The following is a 25,230-nucleotide window of genomic DNA, read 5'->3' on the forward strand; positions in this document are numbered from 1 at the left end:
TACATTAATGTGAACGTATTCACTATCATGCGACTATTGTAAAGTAAAGCAGTGTGTCAAAGTGCGATAAACATACAGAGCACATCTCTCTTGTGAACATGCGCCCTATACTGACACTGAGGAAAACAATAGCACACAAAAGTATCCTTGTAGCTTGATGATACAATGATTGAACCACTAAAGGCATATGGAGTGTTTTGAGGATTTTGTTTTGGTAATTTTCTGCACATTGAAATATTTGGGACTAATGCTGTCTGTTTGGAGGATGAAAGCTCTTGGACTTCATCTAAAATATCATTATTTGTGTTAATGGTTTGGAATGACATGGGTCAGTAATTAATTTTTGGTTGAACTTTAAGTAGCACCAAAATGATGTATTGATTTCTGCTTTCTGATTTAGGACCGTACATATCAGTACATAAAATCCTGGAGATTCTGCAAATTAAAACTCAGGTTTCAGTATCCAACCCTAGAAGACTAATCACTTGGATAAAACAACAAGAAACAGCATGTTTGTGTGTGACCTTACATCAAACCCCTTTGGCGCTGCAGTCAATAAACACTCATCTTATATCCACGCTTCGAGATTTCCCCAGGTTTTTCTAAAGCGCAAGCATATTTGAAGGCCATATAAAACTGAAGCGCTTGTTTATTTTGGTATACTGCTAAATATTTGCACCACGTAGGCTGTCGGAGACACCAGCAGACGTCCTTGCTTGTGTTGCGGTATTGAACCAGCAAATGTGTGCTTTCTTTGAGCCATTTGGCATCTCTCCATCCGACTGAGAAAGCCGACGGAGAAAAATGCCACTGCAGTAGAGTCTGTCCCACAGCTCTAACACGGCTCCATGACAACTGGACGCTTAATTATAATGCCCGAGAACACTAATAAGGGGTGGACAGAGGTGACAGAGAGAGATGATAGGAAAAATCAACACATGAGAAGACAAGTGTTTTAAGGTCAGAAACCTGCTAGGCAAGAATATAGCGCATGTCTTTGGACTGTGAGGGAAACCGGAGGAAACCAACGCCAACACGAGGAGAACATGCAAACTCCACACAGAAATGCCAACTGACCCAGCCGGGACTTGAACCAGTGACCTTCTTGCTTTGAGGCCACCGTGTTGCCCCTTTTTGCATTTTTGTTCATGTGCTAATCTATATTTTACGCCTTATGCTCCTTGGTTCAAAGAAAACAACAATCATTACAGAAACGCAGCGCTACACATGGCTAGCACACCAGGGGAAGCGTATCCTCATTAGCTGGCGAATTGTGTATGAAAATTTAATTTCGGCATTTTATTGAGTCTGTTTCAATATGTTTTTCTCCAAGTGTCCTGTTTTGTGGCATAATTACATTGCGGATCATGATTAATCACAAGGCAAGCAATGAGGAGACAGGAAGAGAGAGGCAGAAGCAAAGGAGGAGGACAGAAAAGGCCTCTGTTTACACACGTGCCAGAGCTGTGCCCACCTGTGAGAGGAAGAAGATATGGAGAAATCTCCCTTTTCTGTCCGTCTTACGGCTTATTTACTCCCACATGCATTAGAAAGAGAGAGAGAAGGAGAGAAACCTCCCTCGCCCCCGCAGCTGAGGATGAGTCAGAGGCTTTCTTCTCCAACGTCTCTCTTTGCATTCTCTCACTCTCTTCGTCCCTTGTCTGCTCTTCTATTAGCTCTTTAATTTCATCAGCACCAGTTCTCTTGTGCTGTTAAATAATTCTGCATGTCCCTTTTCTATTTTAAAAGAAGGCTTCAACCACAATAAAACCTCTGTCATCATTTCCTCACCCTGTTGTTCCAAACTCATGTGACTTTCTGCAGTACATCATCGAAGGAACTTTTTTTCTTTGCTATTTAAGCATTTATTAAGAGCATTATGATAATAATAATAAGCGCTCCTATTAGGGGATATTAGTTAACGCACTGACTATCATTAATACTTAAGCACCTTTTTTTTTTTAATTAAAGGGAGAAATTACCCAAAAATGACAATTCGGTCATCATTTACTCACACTTGGCTTGATCCAAACCTGTTTTATTGTTCTGTTGAACGCAGAAGATTATATTGAAGAATGTTGGATAACCACTGACTTCCATAGTTTTACTGGTTTTCAACATTCTTCAAAATATTTTCTCTTATGTTCAACTGCATAAAGAAACTCAAACAGGTTTTCAACAAGTCAAAGGTGAGTAAATGATGACAGAGGCTGTTTCTCAATTCCAAGAATGCAGAGAACGGACTTGCATTCTCGTAAAGACTGTTCCTGCCAGGTCACTTCAGAAGGACGAACTTGGGAGACCGCTTGAACAGAGAATGCATCGTGAGAGAAATGTGATGCTGCATTCTTACTGATGGTCACATGACCCTCGCGCATCTTTACCCAAAAATTATTTAAACATTACAGCATTCATACAATGATTTATTGTGTTTCCCCCTTTCAATATATGTACCATGCACAAAAATTGTACAAATTTATTTAGCACGATAAAAATAAAATAGATTTTAACATAAATTTCAGCAAATAAACATCCTTAATGTGTTTATGCCTTTATTAAGATTTTCATGTTAATGTTTACATTCATTGTCTCATTTAGGGAAACTCCTGAGTTAAAGTTATATCTCTGAACATTAATAATAAGCAGGCATGTCTCTTTAAATGCAAATTAGCTGCAGAGCACTGTTCCATTTCCAGAGGAGGAAATGTGTTACATCACATGCCACAGTTATGCCAGCAAACATCCCATTTTGTCTGTTGATAAATGCTTTTCTGAACATAAAATAACATGTGCAGATAGCCAGCTGTCAGAAGGCACATCTTATAATTATTAAACTTTCCCGTTCTCGTTTGTGTCAAGTGTCAAATACATATAAGGTTACATCAAACGCACGCACACACACACACAAAGTTATTGTAATGTTAGCTATGTCTGTGAATGTAAAACTGGTCTCTTTGACGTGGCAAAAACAGTTCTAATGAAACTAACACAACTTTTCATTGTTAATTAAAATCTGATGTAATTATAACTTTTTCTACAATATAAAAAAGCTTTTAAACAGCAGAAAACCTGTAAGCAAGTTAAGTGAATTATTACATTGAAGGATTAGTTCAAAAAAAAAAAAACTCATCATTTATTCTCCCTCAGGTCATTTTAAATCTTTATGAGTTTCCTTCTTCTGTTGAATACAAATGAATATATTTTGAAGAATGCTGGATGCTGGTATGCATCAATTTTCATAGTAGGATGAAAGAAATCTATGTATTAAGTCAATGGGTCCCAGCAACCAATATTCTTCAAAATATCTTATTCTGTGTTCAACAGAAGAAAGAAACTCAAATAAGTTTTGAACAAGTGAAGGGTGAGTAAATGATCAAACAGTTTAAACTTTTGGGTAAACCCCCCCCCCCTTTAATAATGCTTTTCCATTACATTTTGTGCACCCTGACAAACCAAATTCACTTTCATTGTACCAACAGCAGCAGCCTGGACATTCTGCAAAATATTTTTTATTTGCATTCTACCTACGACAGTCATACAAGTTTGGAAAGAGAGGTGTAGCTGACTGCAGACTTTGATTTTGGTGAATTATCTCTTTAATGGGAAGTCATCAGGGTCAGAGACTCTGTTATTTCAGGTCACCTCTGCTTTCAGCAATTATGCAGGTGTTTTTTCCTCACCATATTGTTTTTCTCTACAGCAGCTGTGCATTGTGGGAGACATCTGGCCGACTGCTCCAGACTGCTGTCCAATATGACCTCCTATTCGTCCGCAACTCTGATTACGCAATCGTCTGCTTGCCTTGTCTTCGTCTCATTCAGTTTCTCACTCTCCTCCTTTCATGTCTCGGGTTCATTATCTTTCTATGTCCTTGCCGCCGCCTCGTGAAAGTATGATGGCAGTGTATCATTTGTCTCATAGGGTTGACTTTACACAGGCACATCACACCACCCCTCTCTAACAATACACTCCTGAATCATCTACTGCTACTGCGACCATCTGTCCTGTTTCAATTACCCCCAATCCTTAGAGAGGACTTTTAATGAAACATGCTGACTTAAAAACAAAAAGGGAAACATCCTATGTAAAAATGACCTCATTAATTATATGAAGAATACGCTAATACATCATTCATATGATATATCTATACCATGTAGCGATTTTCCCTTGTGTAGCTAAGTAAATCTGAGGCTTAGAAATGATGATAAAAATGCCTGTGTGTGTGGAGGGGATTATAAATCTTATTAGCATGCCTCATGAATATTAATTAGATGATGTAATGCTCATCCACAAGTCATAGCTGATTTGCTGAAAAGCAGGTAAGTGGCCACTAGCAATTTCTGAAGTTAGAAAACAATAGCAATTTTCCTCTCAACCTGCATAGTTCAGTCACGCCTCAGTTGCACAACAGTAGAAAAGTCGGTTTGTGGCTGTGAAGCAAAAAGCAATTTCCGGGTGTATTGTAACTGTGGAGGTGAGACATTGAATCTGACTCTCGTCTGAACCCAACCACACAGCAAATAGGAGGCTAAACTGCTTAGGGTGGTTCATGTCCAAGAATAATGAACGTGTCAATTATCGTCTTAGTCCTCAGACAGAAAAACTCATATTGATATGGATGCACGGCTCTCAGCTTCAGATAGATAATATGATAGGTACTACAGTGAATAGATAGAAGGACACATAGATGAATGGATATGTAGATAGATGAACGACTGGAATAATGGATAAATTGATGGAGGTATGGACAGACTGAATGAATGAATGAATGAATGAATGGATGGATAGATGGATGGTTGGATGAATGAAGGAATGAATAGGCAGATGTATAGTCATGGATACAAGAGATAGAACAATCTATGTATGGATGGATGGAATGTTGGATAGACAAATGGAATTTTGGATGGACAGATGGATGTATGGAAGAAAGGACAGATGGATGGAACATATATGGATGGATGGATGGATGGATAGATGGATAGATGGACAGACAGACAGACAGATAGATAGATAGATAGATAGATAGATAGATAGATAGATAGATAGATAGATAGATAGATAGATAGATAGATAGATTGATAGATAGATAGATAGATAGATAGATAGATAGATAGATAGATAGATAGATAGATAGATAGATAGAGATGGATGGATGGATGGATGGATGGATGGATGGATGGATGGATGGATGGATGGATGGATGGATGGATGGATAGATGGATAGATAGATAGACAGACAGACAGACAGAAAGATGGATGGATGGATGGATGGATGGATGGATGGATGGATGGATGGATGGATGGATGGATGGATGGATGGATGGATGGATGGATGGATGGATAGATAGATAGATAGATAGATAGATAGATAGATAGATAGATAGATAGATAGATAGATAGATAGATAGATAGATAGATAGATAGATAGATATGGATGGAATATGGATGGATGGATGGATGGATGGATGGATGGATGGATGGGCAGATGTATAGTCATGAATACATGAACAAATAGAAAAATCTATGTATGGTTCGATGGGATGTTGAATAGACAGAACTTTATATAGACAGATGGATAGATAGAGATGGATGAATGAAATGATGGATGGATGGGCAGATGTCATGAATGCATGAACAGATAGAACGATCTATGTATGGTTCGATGGGATGTTGGATAGACAGAACTTTATATGAACAGATGGATAGAGATGGAAGGAAGAATAAATGGATGGGTGGATGGATGAATGGATGAATGGACAGATGTAAAGTCATGTATACATGAACAGATAGAATGACCTATGTATAGATGGGTGGAATGTTGGATAGACAGAACTTTGGATGGACAGATGGATGTATGGAAGAAAATACAAATGGATAGACCATATATGGATAGATGGGTGAATAGATGGATGGATAGGTGGGTGGATGGATAGATGAATGAATGGGCAGATGTATAGTCATGTATACATGAACAGACAGAACAATCTATGTATAGATAGATAAAATGTTGGAAAGACAGAACTTTGTATGGACAGATGGATGTATGGAAGAAAGGACAGATGGATAGAACATATATGGATAGATGTATGGATGAATAGAGATGGATTGATAGATGGATGAATGAATGGGCAGATGTATAGTCATGGATACATGGACAGATAGAACGATCTATGTATGGTTGAATGGAATGTGACAGAACTTTGCATGGATGTATGGAAGAAAGGACAGATGGACAGAACATATATGAATGGATGAATGGACAGATAGAAGGATGGATGGATGGATGGATGGAAGGTTGAATAGACAAAACATTTGATGAATAGATGAATGGAAGGATGTATATAGGCAGATGTATATAAATATATTTAAAGATAAAAATAGATGTGGATACATGATGTATGTATGGATGGATGGAAGGTTGGAGAGGAAACATTAGCTGGATAGTTAGATCGAAGAAAGGACAGATGGATGGATAGTACATGATGGATGGATGGATGGATGGAGGGACGATGGGTGCAGTAACTGGCCAGACTGATGCAAGATAGACAGTTCTGCCAAATCTGAGAAGAATAAAGGCAGAATTAACGATCCTGCAACAAAGTACCTCTGGATGATGGCAGCTGACTCCACCTCGCTCTTTCTCCTCTGTCTCTCAGCTAGACTCCGGAAAACCCTGCCAGGGTGCGACATAGCTTAAATCGCAGAGAGGGCGAGGGCGAGTTTGAGTGCGGTTAGAGGTTATAGCCTGAGCCATGCTTATGAAGCACACATTTTAGCCTGGGGTTAAGCAGGAGCAGCTCCTTCCACACAAATAAAGGTTCAGCTATCAACAGAGCCTCAGGTCACATTAAAATATAAATGAACAGGATTCATGCGGACACACGCTTGCGCAGACAATGATTTTGTATTGATTGGAGAATAACTCTAATAAATACACAGGGTCACCTAAGAGCTGAATTACAGTCCACATTTAGAGATTTAATTGCTCCTTACAATTAAATAAAAAATGTCAATAAAATATGAAAAGACACTGAGCACTGAACAAGCTCTTTCCACCAAATTATTCCAACTCAACATTTCTAGATAATCAACTTAACTGCTAAAATGATCAGCATCTGTCAGCATTTCTAAACCATCCAAGACAACGACATCTGTGTCTCTGGCTGAGGTAATCAGAATCATCCAGACCGGCCTATCAGATGCTTCTCAAAGCCATTTCTTGAATGGAAACGCACCGCTGCATTACAAACCACTAAAGCAACATCATCCATCTTTGCCTCAGGTTTTCAAATCAAGCGCATTGTGATTCATTCATACATCAAGGTAAAATAATTTTACTTCAGTTTCATCATCCTGACGGCCGTGAAACGACAGCTTCCTCTGTGACTTCAAACACACAAACCCTATTTGAACAGAGCCATTCATTCTGAGCACATTCAATAAATGTCATGTGATTTTTAAACAAGGTTTGCGTTTTCTCACACAATTATAGAAAAAAAAGAGAAATAAGAAATGTAATCTTATTCAGACAGGAACATCAGTGATTGCTGTGATTGTTTTTTGTTCCCTTTCAAACATTGAATATTGTACATAAATCTAAACTGGTAAAGCTGCATGGATGGCGGGACGAGCTGTGGTGCGGAAGCTAGGGTTTGACATCACACGCTGTCATTTTGTGACATTTAAAGGGTACAAAAGGGGGATACTCACGAAATCCTGTTGAGTGGCGAGGCAGGGCAGACAAAAAGAAGGGAGAAAGACAGACAGAAAGCTTAGATAACAACCATGTTGGAAAATAAAAACTGTGGTCATCGTGTACTTGTCAGCTTTGTGAGTCAGTTTGACAGTAAATGTCACTAAATGAAAGTGTGTTAGTGGTGAGACACCTGTTGTGCCATCTGTACTTTAGGTTGGTATATAGATGGCTTTGGTGTGTGTGTGTGTAAGATGAAGTGAGTACTTACGCCTGCATAGTTGTGGTAGCAGTCTGAAAGCTGAACATGTTCTCTTTAGGGAACCAACTGTTATCGTCTGGTTAGAAACAAACATAATGGATCACATTAGTATGGTTTTAAAGATATCTGAACATATATAAACTGAACATATATTTATATATTATGTAGTAGCCCCAAAATCTATTTGAACATGTATGCCATGAAAGACAACAAAATATCAAACCAAATCAGCATCCAAATGATGGTAGTTATACTATTCTTTTGTAAATCCTATCAAATGTCTGACATTTTGGCTTGAAAAGTACCCTTGTGCTGTTTTGTTTACAAATAAATGCCATTTGGTTTAATAATTTCTACAGTTTTAAATAAATGTTTTAGGTTCAAGCACAATTGCATACAATCGGTTACAGCAAAAAAAAAAACAATAAAAATGTTGCTTTTATTTTTCTTCAGTGAGTGAAAGGTCTGCTGGTCTCCTCTCCTTGTAGTTATTCATCAAAGACATTTGTGTATCTGTGGTCTGTTGTCAGTACATCAACAAAGACGCATTGTCAGGTAAGGACAGAACAGATTAAGTCTGTTTTCTGTCTGGTTTCAGTTGTCAGACCTTATAAATTAATGCAAAGAAAGTCTGCAAAATGCAAAACATTGATGCAAAATTTGATTAGACATTAAGACTACTAAAAAAACTTTATCTCTGCTTGATGGGCAAAAGTTTTCTGATGGTTGTTTGTCCCTATAAACGAGTGAGTTTATGTGAAAACCCTTTAGACGCAGTGATATACTGGCAAATTCCTCCTGATTGGTCAATTTCAGATCAATTGACAGATTTGCTTGTTTGACTGTACACACAAATTCTTTTTTGACATGAAAAATTGTCTGGAATTTGTAAGCCGCATAGCGTGTAAAGCTGCTGTCACACTGCACTTTTTTCCCCACGGACTTCCATTCATATGCACACAAATGTGTCAGACTGGAAACGCAAGCTCATGTGGCAAGTTTCGCAGTTCACTGCAGTGCAAAGTTCAAGCTTGGTGAACTCTGACCTGCGAAATCCCATCACTTGACTGCATAAGACTAATCTAAAATCAAAACATCACTCCCTGGACAGAAATTTAGAATATGGACCAATTGCCAGTTGAATCAGATGTGTTTTATTTGGAGCAATTAGGGGTACCTTTACACAGGGGTTTTAAGGTAAAAAAAAACACACATGAACCAGCTAGTCAAGGTCTTCAGACAGACAAGGAAAGGAACTTCCAGGCGATTGCATTAGATCAGACTGGACTAGACCAGGGGCCACCAACCCTGCTCCTGTTGAGCTACCTTCTTGCAGATTTCAATTGAAACCCTGACCAAACACACCTGTAGGTCCTAATTAATAGGTTCAGGTGTGTTTAAAAAGGGTTGGAATTGAATCTTCAGGGAGGTAGATCTCCAGGAAAAGGGTTTGTGATCCCTGAACTAGATTCTGGCCCTAAAACCCATTCCATGAACTATACAATGGGACTAGCAATGCCAAGTCATAGGCTTGATTCTAAAGGAAAGCATGTATGGATAAAATGTATACCTTACTTGGTCCTGGAGGGCCGGTGTCCTGCAGAGTTTAGCTAACCCTAATCAAGCACACCTGCCTTTAACTTTCTAGTGAACTTGAAGACAGTCGTTAGCATGTTTAAGGTGTGTTTGAATAGTGTAGGAGCAAAACTCTGCAGGACACCGGCACTCCAGGACCGAGTTTGCCCATCCCTGGTCTAGAGGACCAAGATTAAGCCCATATACTGACTTCTGAGCTTTAGATTTGAACCTGAAACATTCATTTAGATGTAGTTTAAGTGTCCAAATATTTTTGGGGCCACTGTGTGCAGATCCACAACACACACACACCCACACACACACACACACACACACACACATAGTCCACTCCACAGAGGGAGAGAGCACAAAAGAGACACAGAGGAGAGAGACACAGGAGATTGGGAAAAATACAGACCACGGCACATCGAACACATCGACGCCCCCTTGTTGGCTGAACCCCACCCCTTCCCCTCGGCCAGAGCCTCTCTCTCTCTTTCTCTCCTCTGTCGCTCTCCCCCTCTCACCTCGCTCCAGCCCAGTCACGCGGTCCACACTGCACATCCGCTCTAGAGGGGGCCGGCGCTGCTTGCCTGCCTCTCGGGTGCTGCTTTCCAGGTCCAGGGAGCCCTGGCTGCGTGATGGAGCCCCAGGACAACTCTCACATGCCAGGCCGCATTCCTTTCCCTCTCCCCAGCCACGAAGATTGTGTGCGCTGACTGAACTCTGGAGTGGCTGGGAAAGGTGGTGATGGTGATGGGACACCACGTGGTGATGGTGTGACGTTCCTGCTCCAGAGATATTCTGGGGGGTTGATCCGCTATTTCCACTGCTACCGCTGGTGTTGGCATGATGGTGGTTGGAATGATGGTGATTGCTGTGATGATGGTTTCCGCCTCCACCTCCGCCTCCATGGTGGTGGTGTCGCTGGGTTGGAGATGACGTGTTGGATGATGTCGAGGGCTGGGAGAGAGCCTCTTTCAAGACCTCAAGCTCCAGATTCTCTTTGCTTCCCCGACTGGTTCCCAGCATTCCGCTCTCTCCGGTGATGGTGTAGACTCGAGCAGGCTGCAGGGCACACTCCACACACTTCTGCTGGTCCTCCTCTGCTGAAAAGCTGCGCTCTAGGGATAACCGGCTCTTGGAGGATGTTGTAGGGGGTGGTGGTTCCAGAAGACCCAGGGCAGGGTTGATCAGGCTGGCGTCGGTGCTGATGGGGGAGCCCTGGAGGGTACAGCTGTGGTTGTTGTTCTGAGCACACAGGCTGTCTGGGGAGTCAGAGTCGTGGCCAACGAGGGTGTCAGACAGTAAGTGATCTTCAAATCAAACATTAGGACAGATGCAGAGAGAAAGAAAGAAAGAAGAACAAGAGAGATGCACAGAGAAAAAAGACGAATGAGGTAACAAATGCTACGTTAAGGAATGGCACAGTTCGTCATGAAACATGAATGCGCCTGGAGTCTAACAAAATTCACAATCTATAGGTGGATCAGAAATAAGAAGTACAAAGATTAACAGCAGAAAGAAAGAGGAATGGAGATGTCTGACCTGATCCGTTGCAGTTCTCAGGATGGGTGTGAAGGTACTCTCCAAATGCACGAGCTGCTCTGCAAAAGAGCACACACGCACTGGTCAATGCCGGCCACACACTGAGAATACAGTCACGGCTGAAGGATGGTGTTAGGAACGACATGCTGAGAAGTCACAAGAAAATGAGTCATTTTATTAATGAATTGTTTAAAACAAGGGTGCCCAATCCTCCTCATGGAGGCAGGCTTCCTCCAGACTTTAGCCCTAGCCAGCTCTTACACAATTGTCTGGAGGTTCTATGCTGTGTGTTCATGTAAAAGCACTTGTATAGCTGGTCTTATGTGCATAGTTAAGTATCTTATAGTATATGTTAGGTTAAGTTTAAAAAAAAAATTCTTATGTCCAGTGTTGTGTTTGTATTTATGATTAAATTTTATAGCACTGTTATCCTGTGAGACACGACACTTAAACAAACCAGGCCACGTTTTAACAACACCAACAGAAGACTGAATGCAAGACATGAGTACACATTCCACGATTCCAAGTGCCAAACGAAACCGAAAGCAACTAGACATAGCTCTGTGAATGAATACACCATGCCAAGAACAAAACAACAAACACACCAGGACGGGAACGCGCATCCTAAGCCTGGCAGGACCTCAAGCACCCTCATCAAGCAAAAGCGAGGCCAAGACAGCACACAATGACAAAAAATGAGTGCTCAACCCGAGGAAACTCGAGCCGAGCACAACATAAAAGACATGACAGGACTAGTGTCTGGACTCTGCCATTAAAACAAAAATTAACAAGACCAAAGGTGGCAGAATTCTGACATTGTAAAACTGATTGAGAACAATTTCGTGCAAAAAATTTAATTCTGAACTTTCATACAAGTTTGTAACGACATTACGATGAATAAATCTTCTAATCATTCTAATCATTTACTTTAATTAAAACTATCTACTTCATGGTAGGGTTGTCCAAACCTGTCCATGGAGGACCAGCAGTTGCGTTCATCTAATTTCATAATTACCATAACAGTATATTTGGCTGACTGGAAGTGTATAAGTAAAATTAATTAATTTTCCTTTAGCTTAGTCCCTTTATTTATCATTGGTCACCCAATGAAATGAACTGTCACTTAGTGACACTTATTCATCATGTGTTTTACACAGCGGATGCCCTTTCAGCTGCAACCCAGTACTGGGAAACATTCATACACACAAATTCACACACAGAAATTCCAATTGGCCCAGCCGGAACTCAAACTAGTGACCTTCTTGCTATGAGGTGACCGTGCTACCAACATCATAAGACGTTAATATTAGGTTAGACTTAGATTATGACATCAGGTGAACAAAATTCAATGCCTAGCCAACATCTAAGGACAACGTTATTTTGACGTCCAATAATGACGTCAAATTATATTGATATTTGGTTGATTTTAGGTTTTTCTGGAAAATGACTAAAATCCAATGTTTAATAGATGTCATATTGGTAACATCCACACAATGTCAAGGTGTAACATGATTAGACGTTGATACTTGGTTGATTTTAAGTTGGAAATTGACATCAGCCTGACGTTGGGTTCTGACGTCAACCTGATTTTTAATTCCAAGCAAAATCCAACGTCCCTATGAGGTTGGGGGAACGTTGGGGTACAACGCCAAATATGACGTCATGTTGCCTGCAAGGTAAGCACTGAGCCACCGTGTCGCTCTACAAGTAAAATATATATTTTAATTAAAAGCATAACATTTTGCTATGTGAAATCTATTCAATAGATTCCCACAGATCCCCTGAAATCAGCTTAGTCATTGGGACACAAAAACCACAGAAGCATCACACAGTGTAATCCAGCCCCAAATAATCCAGTGACCCTGTCAGCAGCTGATCACATTTAACATTTACTGCAACCCTTTCATTACTTAAATCCTATTTTAATGAATTAAACCCATCACGCTGTCTCTTTAAAGAGAACCGCAGAGCATTCAACCAACCACTAATGTCAGCTTGCACTTTAAAACATGCATATACTACAAGAAAACACATCAATATTTATCAGTCAGGTTGTTCTTCTGAGTGTAGCTTTTGCATGAAGATGTCCATGAAAAGCATGAGAGTTCATTTGCTGCTGTGCCTTATAGACTTTTATGTAAATGTCCTACATGTTTCAACACTTTTCTTTGCTCACAACTGGCACATTAAACTCTTTTACATACAAAGACATCAACCAAATTACATGTCTGATAATATGGCCACCTTTAAATGTACTCAACCAACAAAAAAAGGAAAAGATCAGTGAAGATAGACGACGATTCCTTAAATGTCTTTTAACTGTTCCTCCTCCCGGATCGGGCTGTCAGTTTCTCTCACTTCGTTTTCAATTTGAGCAATGACAGGCCCAGAGCGGACTACTCTTAGCTTCTTAATGTCACCTGCTAAGCTGACACCAGCCTTGGGTATAAAGGGCTTTCACAGGGATATGAGTAATTCTCCGACTGCATTGAGAGCTCTGAAAGCTGGACTTCTCAAACTGGAGAACTAGGCTGGATTTCTGCAGAGTGAAGGCTGAAATGAGGGGCAGGCATGCGGAAACGCATGTGACTGTGAAAAAGAGGGCATATGGTAGAAGGAAAGGTGGAAAAAAGAGTGACGGAGAGGAAGGGAGAAATAGAGGAGGATGAGCTGGAGGAGGAACAGAGATATGAGAGCTGTGTAAATGTAATTGGTTGCTTTGTATTTCAGTGCCACCCACAGATTCAGATGGAGCATTTTTATCTTTTCAGGCCGAGAGGAAGAATGTGGGAGAATGAAGGGTGAGAAAGGGACAAATGTTGACATGGTGATAAACGGAAGTGGAAAGAAGGAAAAAGACAAATGAGAGAGGTACAAGTGAAAAAGACAAGAATAAAACAATTACATAAACAAATACATGCGTATATACAGTATATTCAGTTCAAATCGAGCATCAGAATGGAGAAGAAAAGTAATTTAGCGTGGCATGATTGTTGGTGCCAGAAGGGCTGGTCTAAGTATTTTCTGAGTACACTGTTGATCACTGGGATTTTCATGCACAACCATTTCTTGGGTTTACAGAGAATGGTCTGAAAAAGAGAAAATATCAAGTGAGCGGCAGTACTGTGAGCGCAAATGCCTTGTTGATGTCAGAGGTCAGAGGAGAATGGCCAGACTGGTTCTAGCTTAAGGAAAGGCAACAGCAACTCAAATTACCACTCGTTACAGCCAAGCTATGCAGAAAGCATCTCTAAATGCACAACATTTCCAACTTTGAGATGGATGGGCTACAGCAGCAGAAGACACTGGGTGCCACTCCTGTCAGCTAAGAACAGGAAACTGAGGCTTCAATTGGCACAGGCTCACCAAAATTGGACAATAGAAAGTTGAAAAATGTTGCCTGGTCTGATGAGTCTCGATTTCTGCTGCAACATTAGGATGGTAGGGTCAGAATTTGGCGTCAACAACATGAAAGCATGGATCCATCCTGCCTTGTTTCAATGGTTCAGGCTGTTGGTGGTAGTGTAATGGTGTGGGGGAAATTTTCTTGGCACACTTTGGGCCCATTAGTACCAATTGAGCATCGTGTCATCGCCACAGCCTACCTGAGTATTGTTACTACCTGAGAGCTATAATAAAAATAAAACTACAAAACTACAATGTTATACTACAATAAATAAAAGAAAATTCAACATCTCATGTAAACTATACTAATAACATAAATAAAAAAACACTAATTAAAGTATAATTTATCTAGAAAAATCATTCAGCTACTAAAATAAATGTTAAAAAGTGTAAAATATTAAATGACAAGTACTGTATGTGGTTCAGCAAATATAATAAATAAATTACATATAACAAATTAATGTAAAACTGTTTCAAAGGAGCATAGCATGGCACATCACAATGGTTTGCATATTTGTATGAACTAATGTAAAAAGGAAAAACAACTTTGATTTCCTTGTATTAAAGGCTCATATGATGTAGCTCGATAACCCCGAGAGATGCTCTAAAACCTCATTCATACCAGCACATCAAAACAAGCACTAATTTGACACTTAATTCACAGGCAGCTATAAAGAGAGTGTCAGAAACAGAGAGAGCGAGAAGACGGATAAAAACTGAGAAGTGAACGTCACATCGCTTCCCAAAGGAAATATTTGTCACCACTGGCCCCTCGTAAACAGCAGGAATCAAAGAGACAGAAAGAGAAACACTAATTAGTTCGGGCCTAAAGGGAAGACCATCAGCAACAATCGATGACTCCAGCTGAGAATCACGGGAAATGACTTAACCAATCAGAACATCCGATTGCCATTTAAATAAATAATGAGGCCTGCATAACTGAAGAGACTTTCAGAAGCGCAAATGGACGCCTTGATAATAAGCGAACAACAGCTTATTCTGTTCAGCATACGGCGGCTCTGGCACTCGCAACTGTGTAAATCTCTGGGTGAGTCATTGCTTTTTGGGAAGCTGATTCAATCTTGTAGGAGACATGACGAATGAGTCCTTAATACGCTCCGGCTGAACCTATTTTCGCCACACAGACTAATATTTGCAGTCTATGGCAGGCCATTTTAACATTCAATCTATAAAAACGTAGAAGTGTCTATTTTCATCCTAATACTGTATTCTTTGGCTCACTTATCTTTCCCATGAAGCACTAGCACTTTATTCATTAGCTATTAGTGATTTTTCCCTTTTATTACGCGGCTCTCTGGAATACTTGATTCTGATTGGTCAATCGTGACACTTCATGGTATGCTATTGTGACAGCTCCTGAAACTAATAACACAGCCTCATTCAAGGACTTCAAATCCTCTCGACTATTGGGTTCTGCGAGAACAACCGGCTGGATGTACATTATCCCCTTTGAATACCTATACACAGAGCTGACTCGTGGCTCTATGACGTCCTAGACAAAAATGAATGGAATTTTGTATACAAGTGGTGAAAATAAGGGGTTACTGTCTATATTGGTATTGCCTATATGAGCAGATATATGAGCTATCCACTCACGGATCAGCTGATGGACGCAGATTTTAAATGCTCCATTATCTGGGTAACTGTGTTTAGGCTTTAAGTGATGACCGTCAGAGCCAATCACAGTCATATCTGTTGAGCATGTGAACACAATGGCAAATCAGCTGCGTTTACAAACATACTCAAACATTCTTAAAATGTCACTGAGTATGTTTACATGGACACCAATTATCCGATTTTAATATGATTAAGACTGTACTCTAATTAAGAGTCTACTATGTAAACAGTGATTTTTGATGACCTTAATCCGACTAAAGTCATAATCGAACTAAACAGAAATCAGATTAAGACATGTGGAGTATGCCGATTGTAGTCGCATTATTGAGGTGCAATACAGACATGTAAACACATTAAACAAACTATTTTTTTCAAACTAATTTTGTTTACACAGCTCACCTATAGTGCATGAGTTTGGACAAGAGGGAAACCGAAACACCTGGAGGAAACCCACGCAAACACAGGGTGAACATGCAAACTCCACACAGAAATGCCAACTGACTCAGCTGGGACTCAAACCAACAACCTTCTTGCTGTAAGGCGGCAGTGCTAACCACTGAGCCACCGTGCCAGTAGCAATCGGTAACATGTAAATAGTTTGGTTTTTAGGCTAAATGTTAAACGGCTTGCCATATGCAGTCACCATCACATGCATCCACCTTTAATGTATCTAATGATCTAGCTCCACACAATAACCATCCCACACACACACGGAAAGCCCACTCGCATCTCAATCTAGCATCCACCTCCACAGAAACTGTCATGGTCCTACAGGAATCCCTGACGGCCTTCAGCTCTCCTGACGTAACGCTCAACAATGCGACACCTGCGACAGCGCCTGAAATGATCCACTTTCACCATTACAGCTCGTTGTGAATCGGGTCATCGGTAACAAGCATGCTCTAGTACAGGAGGGTTAATTGGAGAGCCGGTCGAGTCTGAAGAGCCTCATGCTTGACTTGAAGAGAGAAGAAACGAGCAGGGGCTGGTGGTACTCTACCTGAGGGTGGATAAATAGCTAATGACATGGTGTCTCTGCCGTAACAAACACCTCTGTTTTCAACTCGCTTTACATGCATGTTGTTATTATATACAGTACTATATTGTCTACTGCTCAATACTTTTCCATGCTATCTTTGGATTGCTACTGAAATACTTCACTCATAAATATGAAAATCAAAAATTATCAAAAATGATGCTGCTTGTTCAAACTACTTATCAAAAATGGGCTGAAATATCACAATTCTTAAGTTTTTTGGGGGAAACTTAATTGTTTTATGTTCAATCCACTTGATTTATTCAATTTCTGTTGGGACAACATGATAGAGTTGTGTGAAACCCTTCATTTTTTACTGTGTTTATTGTCGCAACAAATTTAGAATTGTTTTGAAGAGTTTAATGTTTTAGTGTTTCTGCAATTCAGAAATTATATTCATATTGCTCAGAAATTGCTTGGGAATTCCACAAACAACAAAGCCAAGCAACTCATTGAATTTGTGCAAAGACTCTGGAATACACAAGACATGTCACTCATATAGTTTTGTGCAATGGTCAATTTGCGAATGAAGCCCCGCCTTCTGGTACAGTAGCCAATCATTGATCACTATAGACTGACGTTTCTCTAGGGGAGAAGCTTGAATCAGTATTATTGAGTCTACAAACACACTGGAATCTCAGCGAATACTTGCTTCACAGACATATATTCACACTAAGCTTGAAATGTGTACTTTTAAGGACTGTAGCAGCATTTGGCTAATAAAATGGGTTGGGCGCCAGGAGTAGAAAATCCCATTACAGTTTCTCAAATAATTCAATTAAATAAAAAAATAAAGTTTAAAAAATGCATGGTTTAATCAAATGAACCAAAATCAAATGTTCAATCGAGCAAATCAATATATTAATAAAGGAGAAAAACAAAAGTTTGCTGGTTTTGTAATCTGTATGAGATGTGGTGTTATGGACGAAAGTGAGCAGGGCTGTTGTGCCGCGGACGACAGTGAAGACGGTTGGGTATTCGCGGAAGAAAGCGAAAGTAAACAGCGGACGGGGGAGAATGGCGGTTGAGGAGGGGGATCGGTAAAAGGAGGTGCCGGATCAGATTTCAGGGGTGCTGGATCCGGCGTGTTCCGGAAACAAATTGAGCCCCTAGCACCATCTCAGGCAACCTGATAAAATGCAGATTTTGTTTGATTCGAATGTTTTGAACTAAAAAGTATGAGACAGTTGTTGTTTAATTTTATTAGTGATTCCAAATATGTAATGTAATCATAGCTTAGCAAACAGTTTTGGAGATTTTGATGTTTCCACATTCAGACAGAAAGCAATTCAAAGATGATCTCAAAGATTTGTTGAGTACTTTAACAAGACAGCAGTGATTGAACTCCCCCCCCCCCCCCCCCCCCCCCTATTTAGTACTCCCCCCTTTAAACAACTTTTTGTTTAAAAGAGAAAATTATACATATGTTAAAGCTATAATTTCTACTGATGTAAAAAATATAATAAAGAAAATGTTTTTAAAAAATGTTTAAAAAAAGTAAACTATCTTACTTAAAAAATATTGTTGAAACTTTAATAACTTTTAAAAACAAATTAAAGCAACATAAAAATATTACTTGCCTTGACTTGTCATGATATTTTTACAGTGCAAACATTTAAAATTTGTATTCTTTTGAAATATTTTTGAAGTGATGTTTAAATAGCAGGGTGTCCGCGGGGTCCTAAAAAGTATTAAAAGTTGATAAATCAATTATGAGGAAATTAAGGCCCTTAAAAGGTATTAAAAAGTCTTAATCATGTTTTTAAGAGGTCTTAAATTTTGTTCAAGCCTTGTCTAAAGTGTTTGACTCGATAAATATATTAATTTTCCTCCTAATATTAACAACGCCATGCTCAAACCACGCAATTGGTTCGGGCCAGGGCACATCGGCCAAGCTTCTCTGTCTGGGTGATGTCACAAAATTTGCAACAAACACAGGAAAGTCATGTGACGCTCTCCACATGTATCGAAACTATAGATTAAAACAGATGGCAAAATGGGAAAATGTAAGTTTGCGTACTCCTGATTGGAGAAAGAGGAGTTTAAACAGTGGCCTGTCGCTGAAAACAACCGTGTAATTTATTCTCTCAAGCTTTGCTTCTTCGGAGCTTATCTGAGTTCTGTTGCATGGTTGAGCTCCGTTGATTTATTTAACGACAACTGTTTATTAACACCTGTTTGTTAAGTTATTGGTTTGATGCTGATTAGAACTTGAAGTGACGATGAGGTCTGTGAATACTCTGAGAAGGTCTTTAAAAAGTCTTTAAAAGGTATTGAAATTACAGTTAGGATTCCTGCATATACCCTGAATAGTGATGTTGACATTTTTCAGTGTTTCCTATTATATATGTCTTCTGGTGAAAATGTTTTATTTTTTTTGGCTGGAATAAAAAATATGTTTAAAATGTAAAAAAAATTTTTTTAATTTATTTATTTTTATTTGCACTTTAGATTGAATTATAAAATATAAAGTACTGTCAACATAGCAAAAACAAAAAAAATAGTTGTAAAAATTTGAATTAAAACTGAATTAATTAAAATAATCTAACCGAACTAAATTAACTGAATTAAACAATTCTTAGGTAATATTTTGAAAAAGAGCTAATCATTTTGTCAACTTCATATAAAATAATACAAAACAACACAAACCAAATATTTCCCTGAATTTTTATTGGTTTAAATGGATACATTCATTGTTTTCCCTTGGGTTATTCCCTTTTTTATCAGAGGTCGCCACAGCGGAATGAACCGCCAACTATTCCACCATATGTTTTACACAGCAGATGCCCTTTTAGCCACAATCCAATATGGGGGTATACACACCCATGCACAAACATATGCTATGGCCAATTTAGTCAATCCAATTCCCCTATACTGCATGTCTTTGGACTGTGGGGGAAAATAGTGCACCCATAGGAAACCCACGCCAACACGGGGAGAGCATGCAAACTCCACACAGAAATGCCAGCTGAACCAGCCAGGACTTGAACCAGTGACTTTCATGCTGTGAGGCGACAGAGCTAACCACTAAGCCACACTGCCGCCCTGTGTAATATACAGTATATACAAAATAGGTATAGCTGGTAATGCTGATTTTAAGGCTTGTATAAATTTAAATAAAATTTAAGGAAGTTATCCATCCTCTCTCGCATGATACATTTTTACACAGCTTCTTTTTTCTGTTGGGTCTTTGATTAACATCAGCTAGACATCCCAAGCTGGGGGAATTATCATATTAATAAAATATCAGAAGAAATACAGGAAGATAAGAGGGAAGGAAGGGGAGCCAAAGGGAAGAAGGGAGGGGAAGAAAATGAGAAAGGAGAGAAAGAGAGAGAGGGAAAAAAAGAGGAGCCACAAGGTGACGACGAAACAATAAAAAGGAATTTAACATGCTTCCACACACGTGACTCAAAAAGATGAATGTGAACAAGAAGAGGAATATCTGAAACGTGTGTGTGTGTGTGTGTGTGTTTTGAAGCTCCAGTGTAGGATTAATTCCACTGGGTCAGAGAAACATGGCAGGTGAAAAACATGAGCGCTGAGAGGAACATTAAACATGAAAGCGTATGAAATGCGGTCAGAGAAGATGCTGGAAACTCAGTCATTTCCAGAGCCAGAAACACAACTACTTCCTCCACAGACTAAACTTCATTAATAATACAACTATGATAATCTATATCACTATAATGTATCCGGACAATTATTATTATTGCATGTGATGGTCAATAATCATATTAACTAAGGTAAATCATTAGAGATAACAATTATTTGTTTATTATATAACAATATTTTTTTGTGCTACAATAATAATAATAATAATAATAATAATAATAGAAATTGATAATTATAATTCTTACTTATACTTATATTCTGTGTGAAGTTTGCCTGTTCTCCCCATGTTCGCGTGGGTTTCCTCCGGGTGCTCCAGTTTGCCCCGCAGTCTAAAGATATGTGGTACAGGTAAATTGGGCAGGCTAAATTGTCTGTAGGATATGAGTGTGTGTGTGTGTAAATTTGTGGATGATTCCCAGAGATGGCTTGCGACTGGAAGCGTAAAAATGTGCTGATAAGTTGGTGGTTCATTCCGCTGTGGCGACTCCGGATTAATAAAGGGACTAAGCCGACAAGAAAATGAATAAATGAATGAAATGACTGTTTTTATCCATAAAATGAACATCAGTGGGGTCCAAAACAACACTGAACTCAAAGTGCTTTCATTGTACATTATGTCACAAAAAAGTAAGTCACAGAGGTGTGGAACAACAGAATAATCCAGAGCACTGCTGTTTCTTTCTCTTTGCTTTCTGTAGCGCAACTCAACCGAAGCAGCACATAAAAGCACAGACACAGTAGGAGAGACAGAATCCATGACACTGTACTCTCACACACACACACACACACACGCACAAAATTCTTACTGGAAGCCACTCTCCAACACTGCATTTTCATAATGCACTACACTTCTGTTTACGTGCTTTAAATGAATCACATGCCATTTACACCATTTAACATCAATTGTTCATAACAGCATGAGCAGTTGTTAAGAAAAACCCTGTTGTGCTGTTTTAAAGGTTTAGAGGTCTACAACAAGAGGTTTACAACCATCTAAGGTAAAAAAAAAAAAAAGACATTTAAAAAGCAGCTCTTTTTCAAGGATCTGATCTCCCTAAATACCGGCTTTCTAAAACCCAACTCTATTCTGATTGGCCTAGTCTCAGCAGTAACTCAAGGCTCGGCTAAGGGCTGTTTGTGCTGCGCTAGTTTTGCTCCCTCAGGAAAGGATCACTACCATCCATTTGTGAACCAGCCTCAGAGAGGGGTGGGGTGAGCAGCAGCTCATTACCATTTAAAGAGACCTAAAGTGAAATGCGTCATTGTGAACTGAGGTGTTTTTAACAGGGTAACAAGAGTGTTTATTTACTGTGCTATTGAAAAAATTTCAAGTAGGTATCGCTGCAGCCCGGAGACCTCCAAGTGGGAGGGAGTTACCCCACAAGTTGCTTGGGTTTTGCCATGTACATTAATAAAACAGCAGTTTACTGTGAGGTTGGGTTTAGGGTTGTGGTAAGTGTAGACATTAATAAAACACAAGAGGTTGGACTTCATGTCATGTACAAGAGATTAAATAACTTAATAAGCTGACCTGCCCATTTGGACCTTCGTTTATTCCCTTCTCTGTAATCCAGAGGGGCGGTTTGAGCAGCAGCTCAAAATGATTTGAAGAAACATAAAATGAAATGGGTCATTGTGAACTGAGGTGTTTTGACTGGGTAAAAAGGGTCGAAGAAAGCTCAAAGTAAAAAATATCTATAAATTGCCTTTTTTTCTGTATTTTGTGATTGTTTTTTTTCCCCACTTGTTTAGGCTTTTGAATTGCATTTTGGGACCTTAGGCCGTACTCAGACTAGGTATAGTTGCCTCGAACCGGGCCAAAGCACGCTTGTCCCCCCTCCCGTCTCCCCCAACGGTCCGCGCTCACACCACAATTGGGCCTCGGCACACTTACGTCATCGCTGCTGCGCTGTTCAGTGAGAAGCGCTCTCACTCAGCAGCACAGTAGAGATTTCTCTAGTTATATTGTTTCAGTCGGTTTGATATGCAGTGACATGCAGTCAAATATTTCGCCAAACAGTCCTTAGGGATGCGGTGACACGCAGTCAGATATTTCGCCGAACAGATCCGCCACTTTTGGCGCTCATAAACAATCATAAAGCTCTCGTGCTGCAGGAATGAGGAGGTCTGCTGAAGGCGCGTAGCTGTTGTGCAGTGAGGAGTTTGGGTCTTTAATAAACTACGGCAGTTTGCGTTCACTGAACGGTAAGAATGATTAATAAATCCATATGAAACAGCCCCTTAAAAGTCACGTCTCACTTTCAGTTTCGGGCTTTGGCGCGTTTTGCAATTACACACAAGCCTACCGTGCCAAAGCCCAAGTGAACCGCGCTCAGGCACACCTCTTCCAACCGGGCCAGGGCCGGCCAAGTGAACCGTGCTTGAGCCCGATTCAGCGCACTCACACTTCTCAAACAATCCGGGAAACAGGCCTGGGCACGGTACGGATGGCATAGTGTGAGTAGGCCCTAAGTCTTTCCCCCAACAACTTTTAACCTTACAAAGTTAGAAAAAGTGTCTTTTATGAAAACGTTTAACAGTTTAAAGTGATATATTGTCTGGGTTGGTGTTGTATATTTTGCTGTAAAAACCTGGTATTAAGCTGCCAGTACATTTTCTGTTATTTTACAGACTTATTTCTCGATATCTTATTTCTTAAACAATATCTTGTCTCAAACTACTTAAATGGCAATAAAAGTCACTTTGTTAAATGACAGAGTTGAATTTTCAACACCAAAAGACAACAGAGCATAGATCAACAACCCATAATGCAATTCACAACCGGAAATAAACACAAAACACAAAATACAGAAACTGTTAATAGATATTTTTAACAGGTTAGTGCTTTTTTAGATTTCTAAAATAGTGTTTATAGAATGAGATGCTCCTTGTCCAGACTGTTGTTATTATTGTGTCCCAGAAATCAGCATTTTTCTGGCATCTGCAATCACAGTCTACCGCTAGTGTAATGGTCATATGATCGGGACATGACGAATTTGGGAATGATACGAAATAGTCCAGAAGACCAATCAGAGAGTGCTTGTGGCTAGCCAATCCAAAAATTGACAGCAATATTTTATTTTGATGCAATACATTGTTAAAAATTTTACTAGAGGAAATAATAGCTCTAGTTGGAAAGAATTTACATTACAATGATTACATGAAATTGATTACAATGATTTTGTAGAGTTTATCTGCATTAAAGAGCCCATATTATACATGAAATAGGGTCATATTTTGGTTGTAAGGGTCTCCAACAACAGTCTAATATACATGTGTAACCCCGCCGGTCCTACACCACCCAACCCGATCCGAGCTGGGATCGAACCGGCGACCTTCTGCATGGGAGTCGGTTGCTCTAACAAGGAGGCTAAAGGCCATGGCCTCTAGCGTCTGTCGCTAGGGCACCTTTAGAGGTCAGAGGAGTGAGGTTTACCTGCACAGCACACACTAGCTGGCCTCTGTTACACTTACCCCCCTAAACCTCACTCTCATCCGGGTCACGGCACCAATGTAACCTTGCCGGTCCTACACCACCCAACTCGCTCCGAGCTGGGATCAAACCGGCGACCTTCCGCATGGGAATCGGGCGCTCTACCATGGAGGCTAAGGACCATGGCCTCTAGTGTCTGTCGCTAGAGCACCTTTAGAGGTCAGAGGAGTTAGGTTTACCAGCACAGCACACACTAGCTGGCCTCCGTTACACATGCAAAGTCAAAAAACACCTTTATGGTCTTATAATCTGCATTTTTTTTACCCAATTATCCCAGCGACTCCCATATGAATCGTTCAGCAATTCATTTGTTCCCAAACCCCTCCTTAGCACAAAGCTAATCTGCGCTGATTGGACCGATGACTAGAGATGCGCGGATGGCGGTTTCAGCCGCGTAATCCGCGGATAAACCGCGGATCGGGCGGATGACGTGACGAAAAATAATATTTTAATTAAATTCGGGCGGGTGGTGGGCGGTTGTACTGTTTTTGTACACATAGCTGGCGCACCAACGAAAAAGCCTAGGACTGACTTCACAGAATGAGAGGAGGAATCGGATACACTAATTCTGGATGAAGTACAGAAGTCTTCATCTACAAACTTCCGTATAGACGGATCAGCAGAGGAAAATCTACTTTCCTTTTGGGAGAAATAAGGCCAGGCATTCCCACGACTACAGCACCTTTCCAAGAGAATTCTATGCATTTCAGCAACAAGTGCTGCGATCGAGCGCTCCTTCAGTGCAGCAGGGCGCATTAGAGGCCAGGCGCTCTCGTCTGAATGTTGAAATGATGTGTCAAAATGCGTTGCCTAGGCTACAATACTAATAATAAAAAAATGTACAGTACAGTGCGTTTAATTTGGCTATTTATTTATTTTTGTCCCTGTGCGCCAATTGGAGACGGAGTTCACTGCTGATATTCTGAGAGCTCGGGTGCTTCTCATTTCTTATTTGTGTATCCTCG

At 40.0% G+C, this 25,230-nt stretch overlaps 1 protein-coding gene and 1 long non-coding RNA gene across 11 annotated transcripts in view; one reads left to right on the forward strand and one right to left on the reverse strand.

The window, feature by feature from the left end:
* Positions 1–18,030, forward strand: part of LOC141379820 (uncharacterized) — a 60,693-nt gene extending 42,663 nt beyond the window's left edge. Inside the window, exons 5-7 of the long non-coding RNA XR_012396659.1 lie at positions 13,850–13,949; positions 14,160–15,531; positions 16,516–18,030. This is a non-coding gene — a long non-coding RNA (uncharacterized lncRNA). The remainder of the gene's footprint in view (positions 1–13,849; positions 13,950–14,159; positions 15,532–16,515) is intronic.
* Positions 1–25,230, reverse strand: part of nsmfa (NMDA receptor synaptonuclear signaling and neuronal migration factor a) — an 82,289-nt gene that overhangs the window by 29,598 nt on the left and 27,461 nt on the right. For 2 of the 10 annotated variants that reach the window (XM_073935081.1, XM_073935077.1), the window contains exons 2-4: positions 11,079–11,132; positions 10,124–10,798; positions 7,961–8,031 (exon numbers count right to left, since the gene is read on the reverse strand). In XM_073935081.1, the coding sequence (XP_073791182.1) occupies positions 7,961–8,031; positions 10,124–10,444 (392 nt within the window). In that variant the 5' untranslated portion in view covers positions 10,445–10,798; positions 11,079–11,132. Of the gene's footprint in view, positions 1–6,604; positions 7,479–7,710; positions 7,717–7,960; positions 8,032–10,057; positions 10,847–11,078; positions 11,138–25,230 lie in introns of those variants that run through there. The other 8 variants (XM_073935080.1, XM_073935076.1, XM_073935079.1 and 5 more) reach the window with 5 other exon arrangements.

The sequence above is a fragment of the Danio rerio genome, chromosome 21 (genome assembly GCF_049306965.1).
Source record: "Danio rerio strain Tuebingen ecotype United States chromosome 21, GRCz12tu, whole genome shotgun sequence".
NCBI classification, from domain to species: domain Eukaryota; kingdom Metazoa; phylum Chordata; class Actinopteri; order Cypriniformes; family Danionidae; genus Danio; species Danio rerio.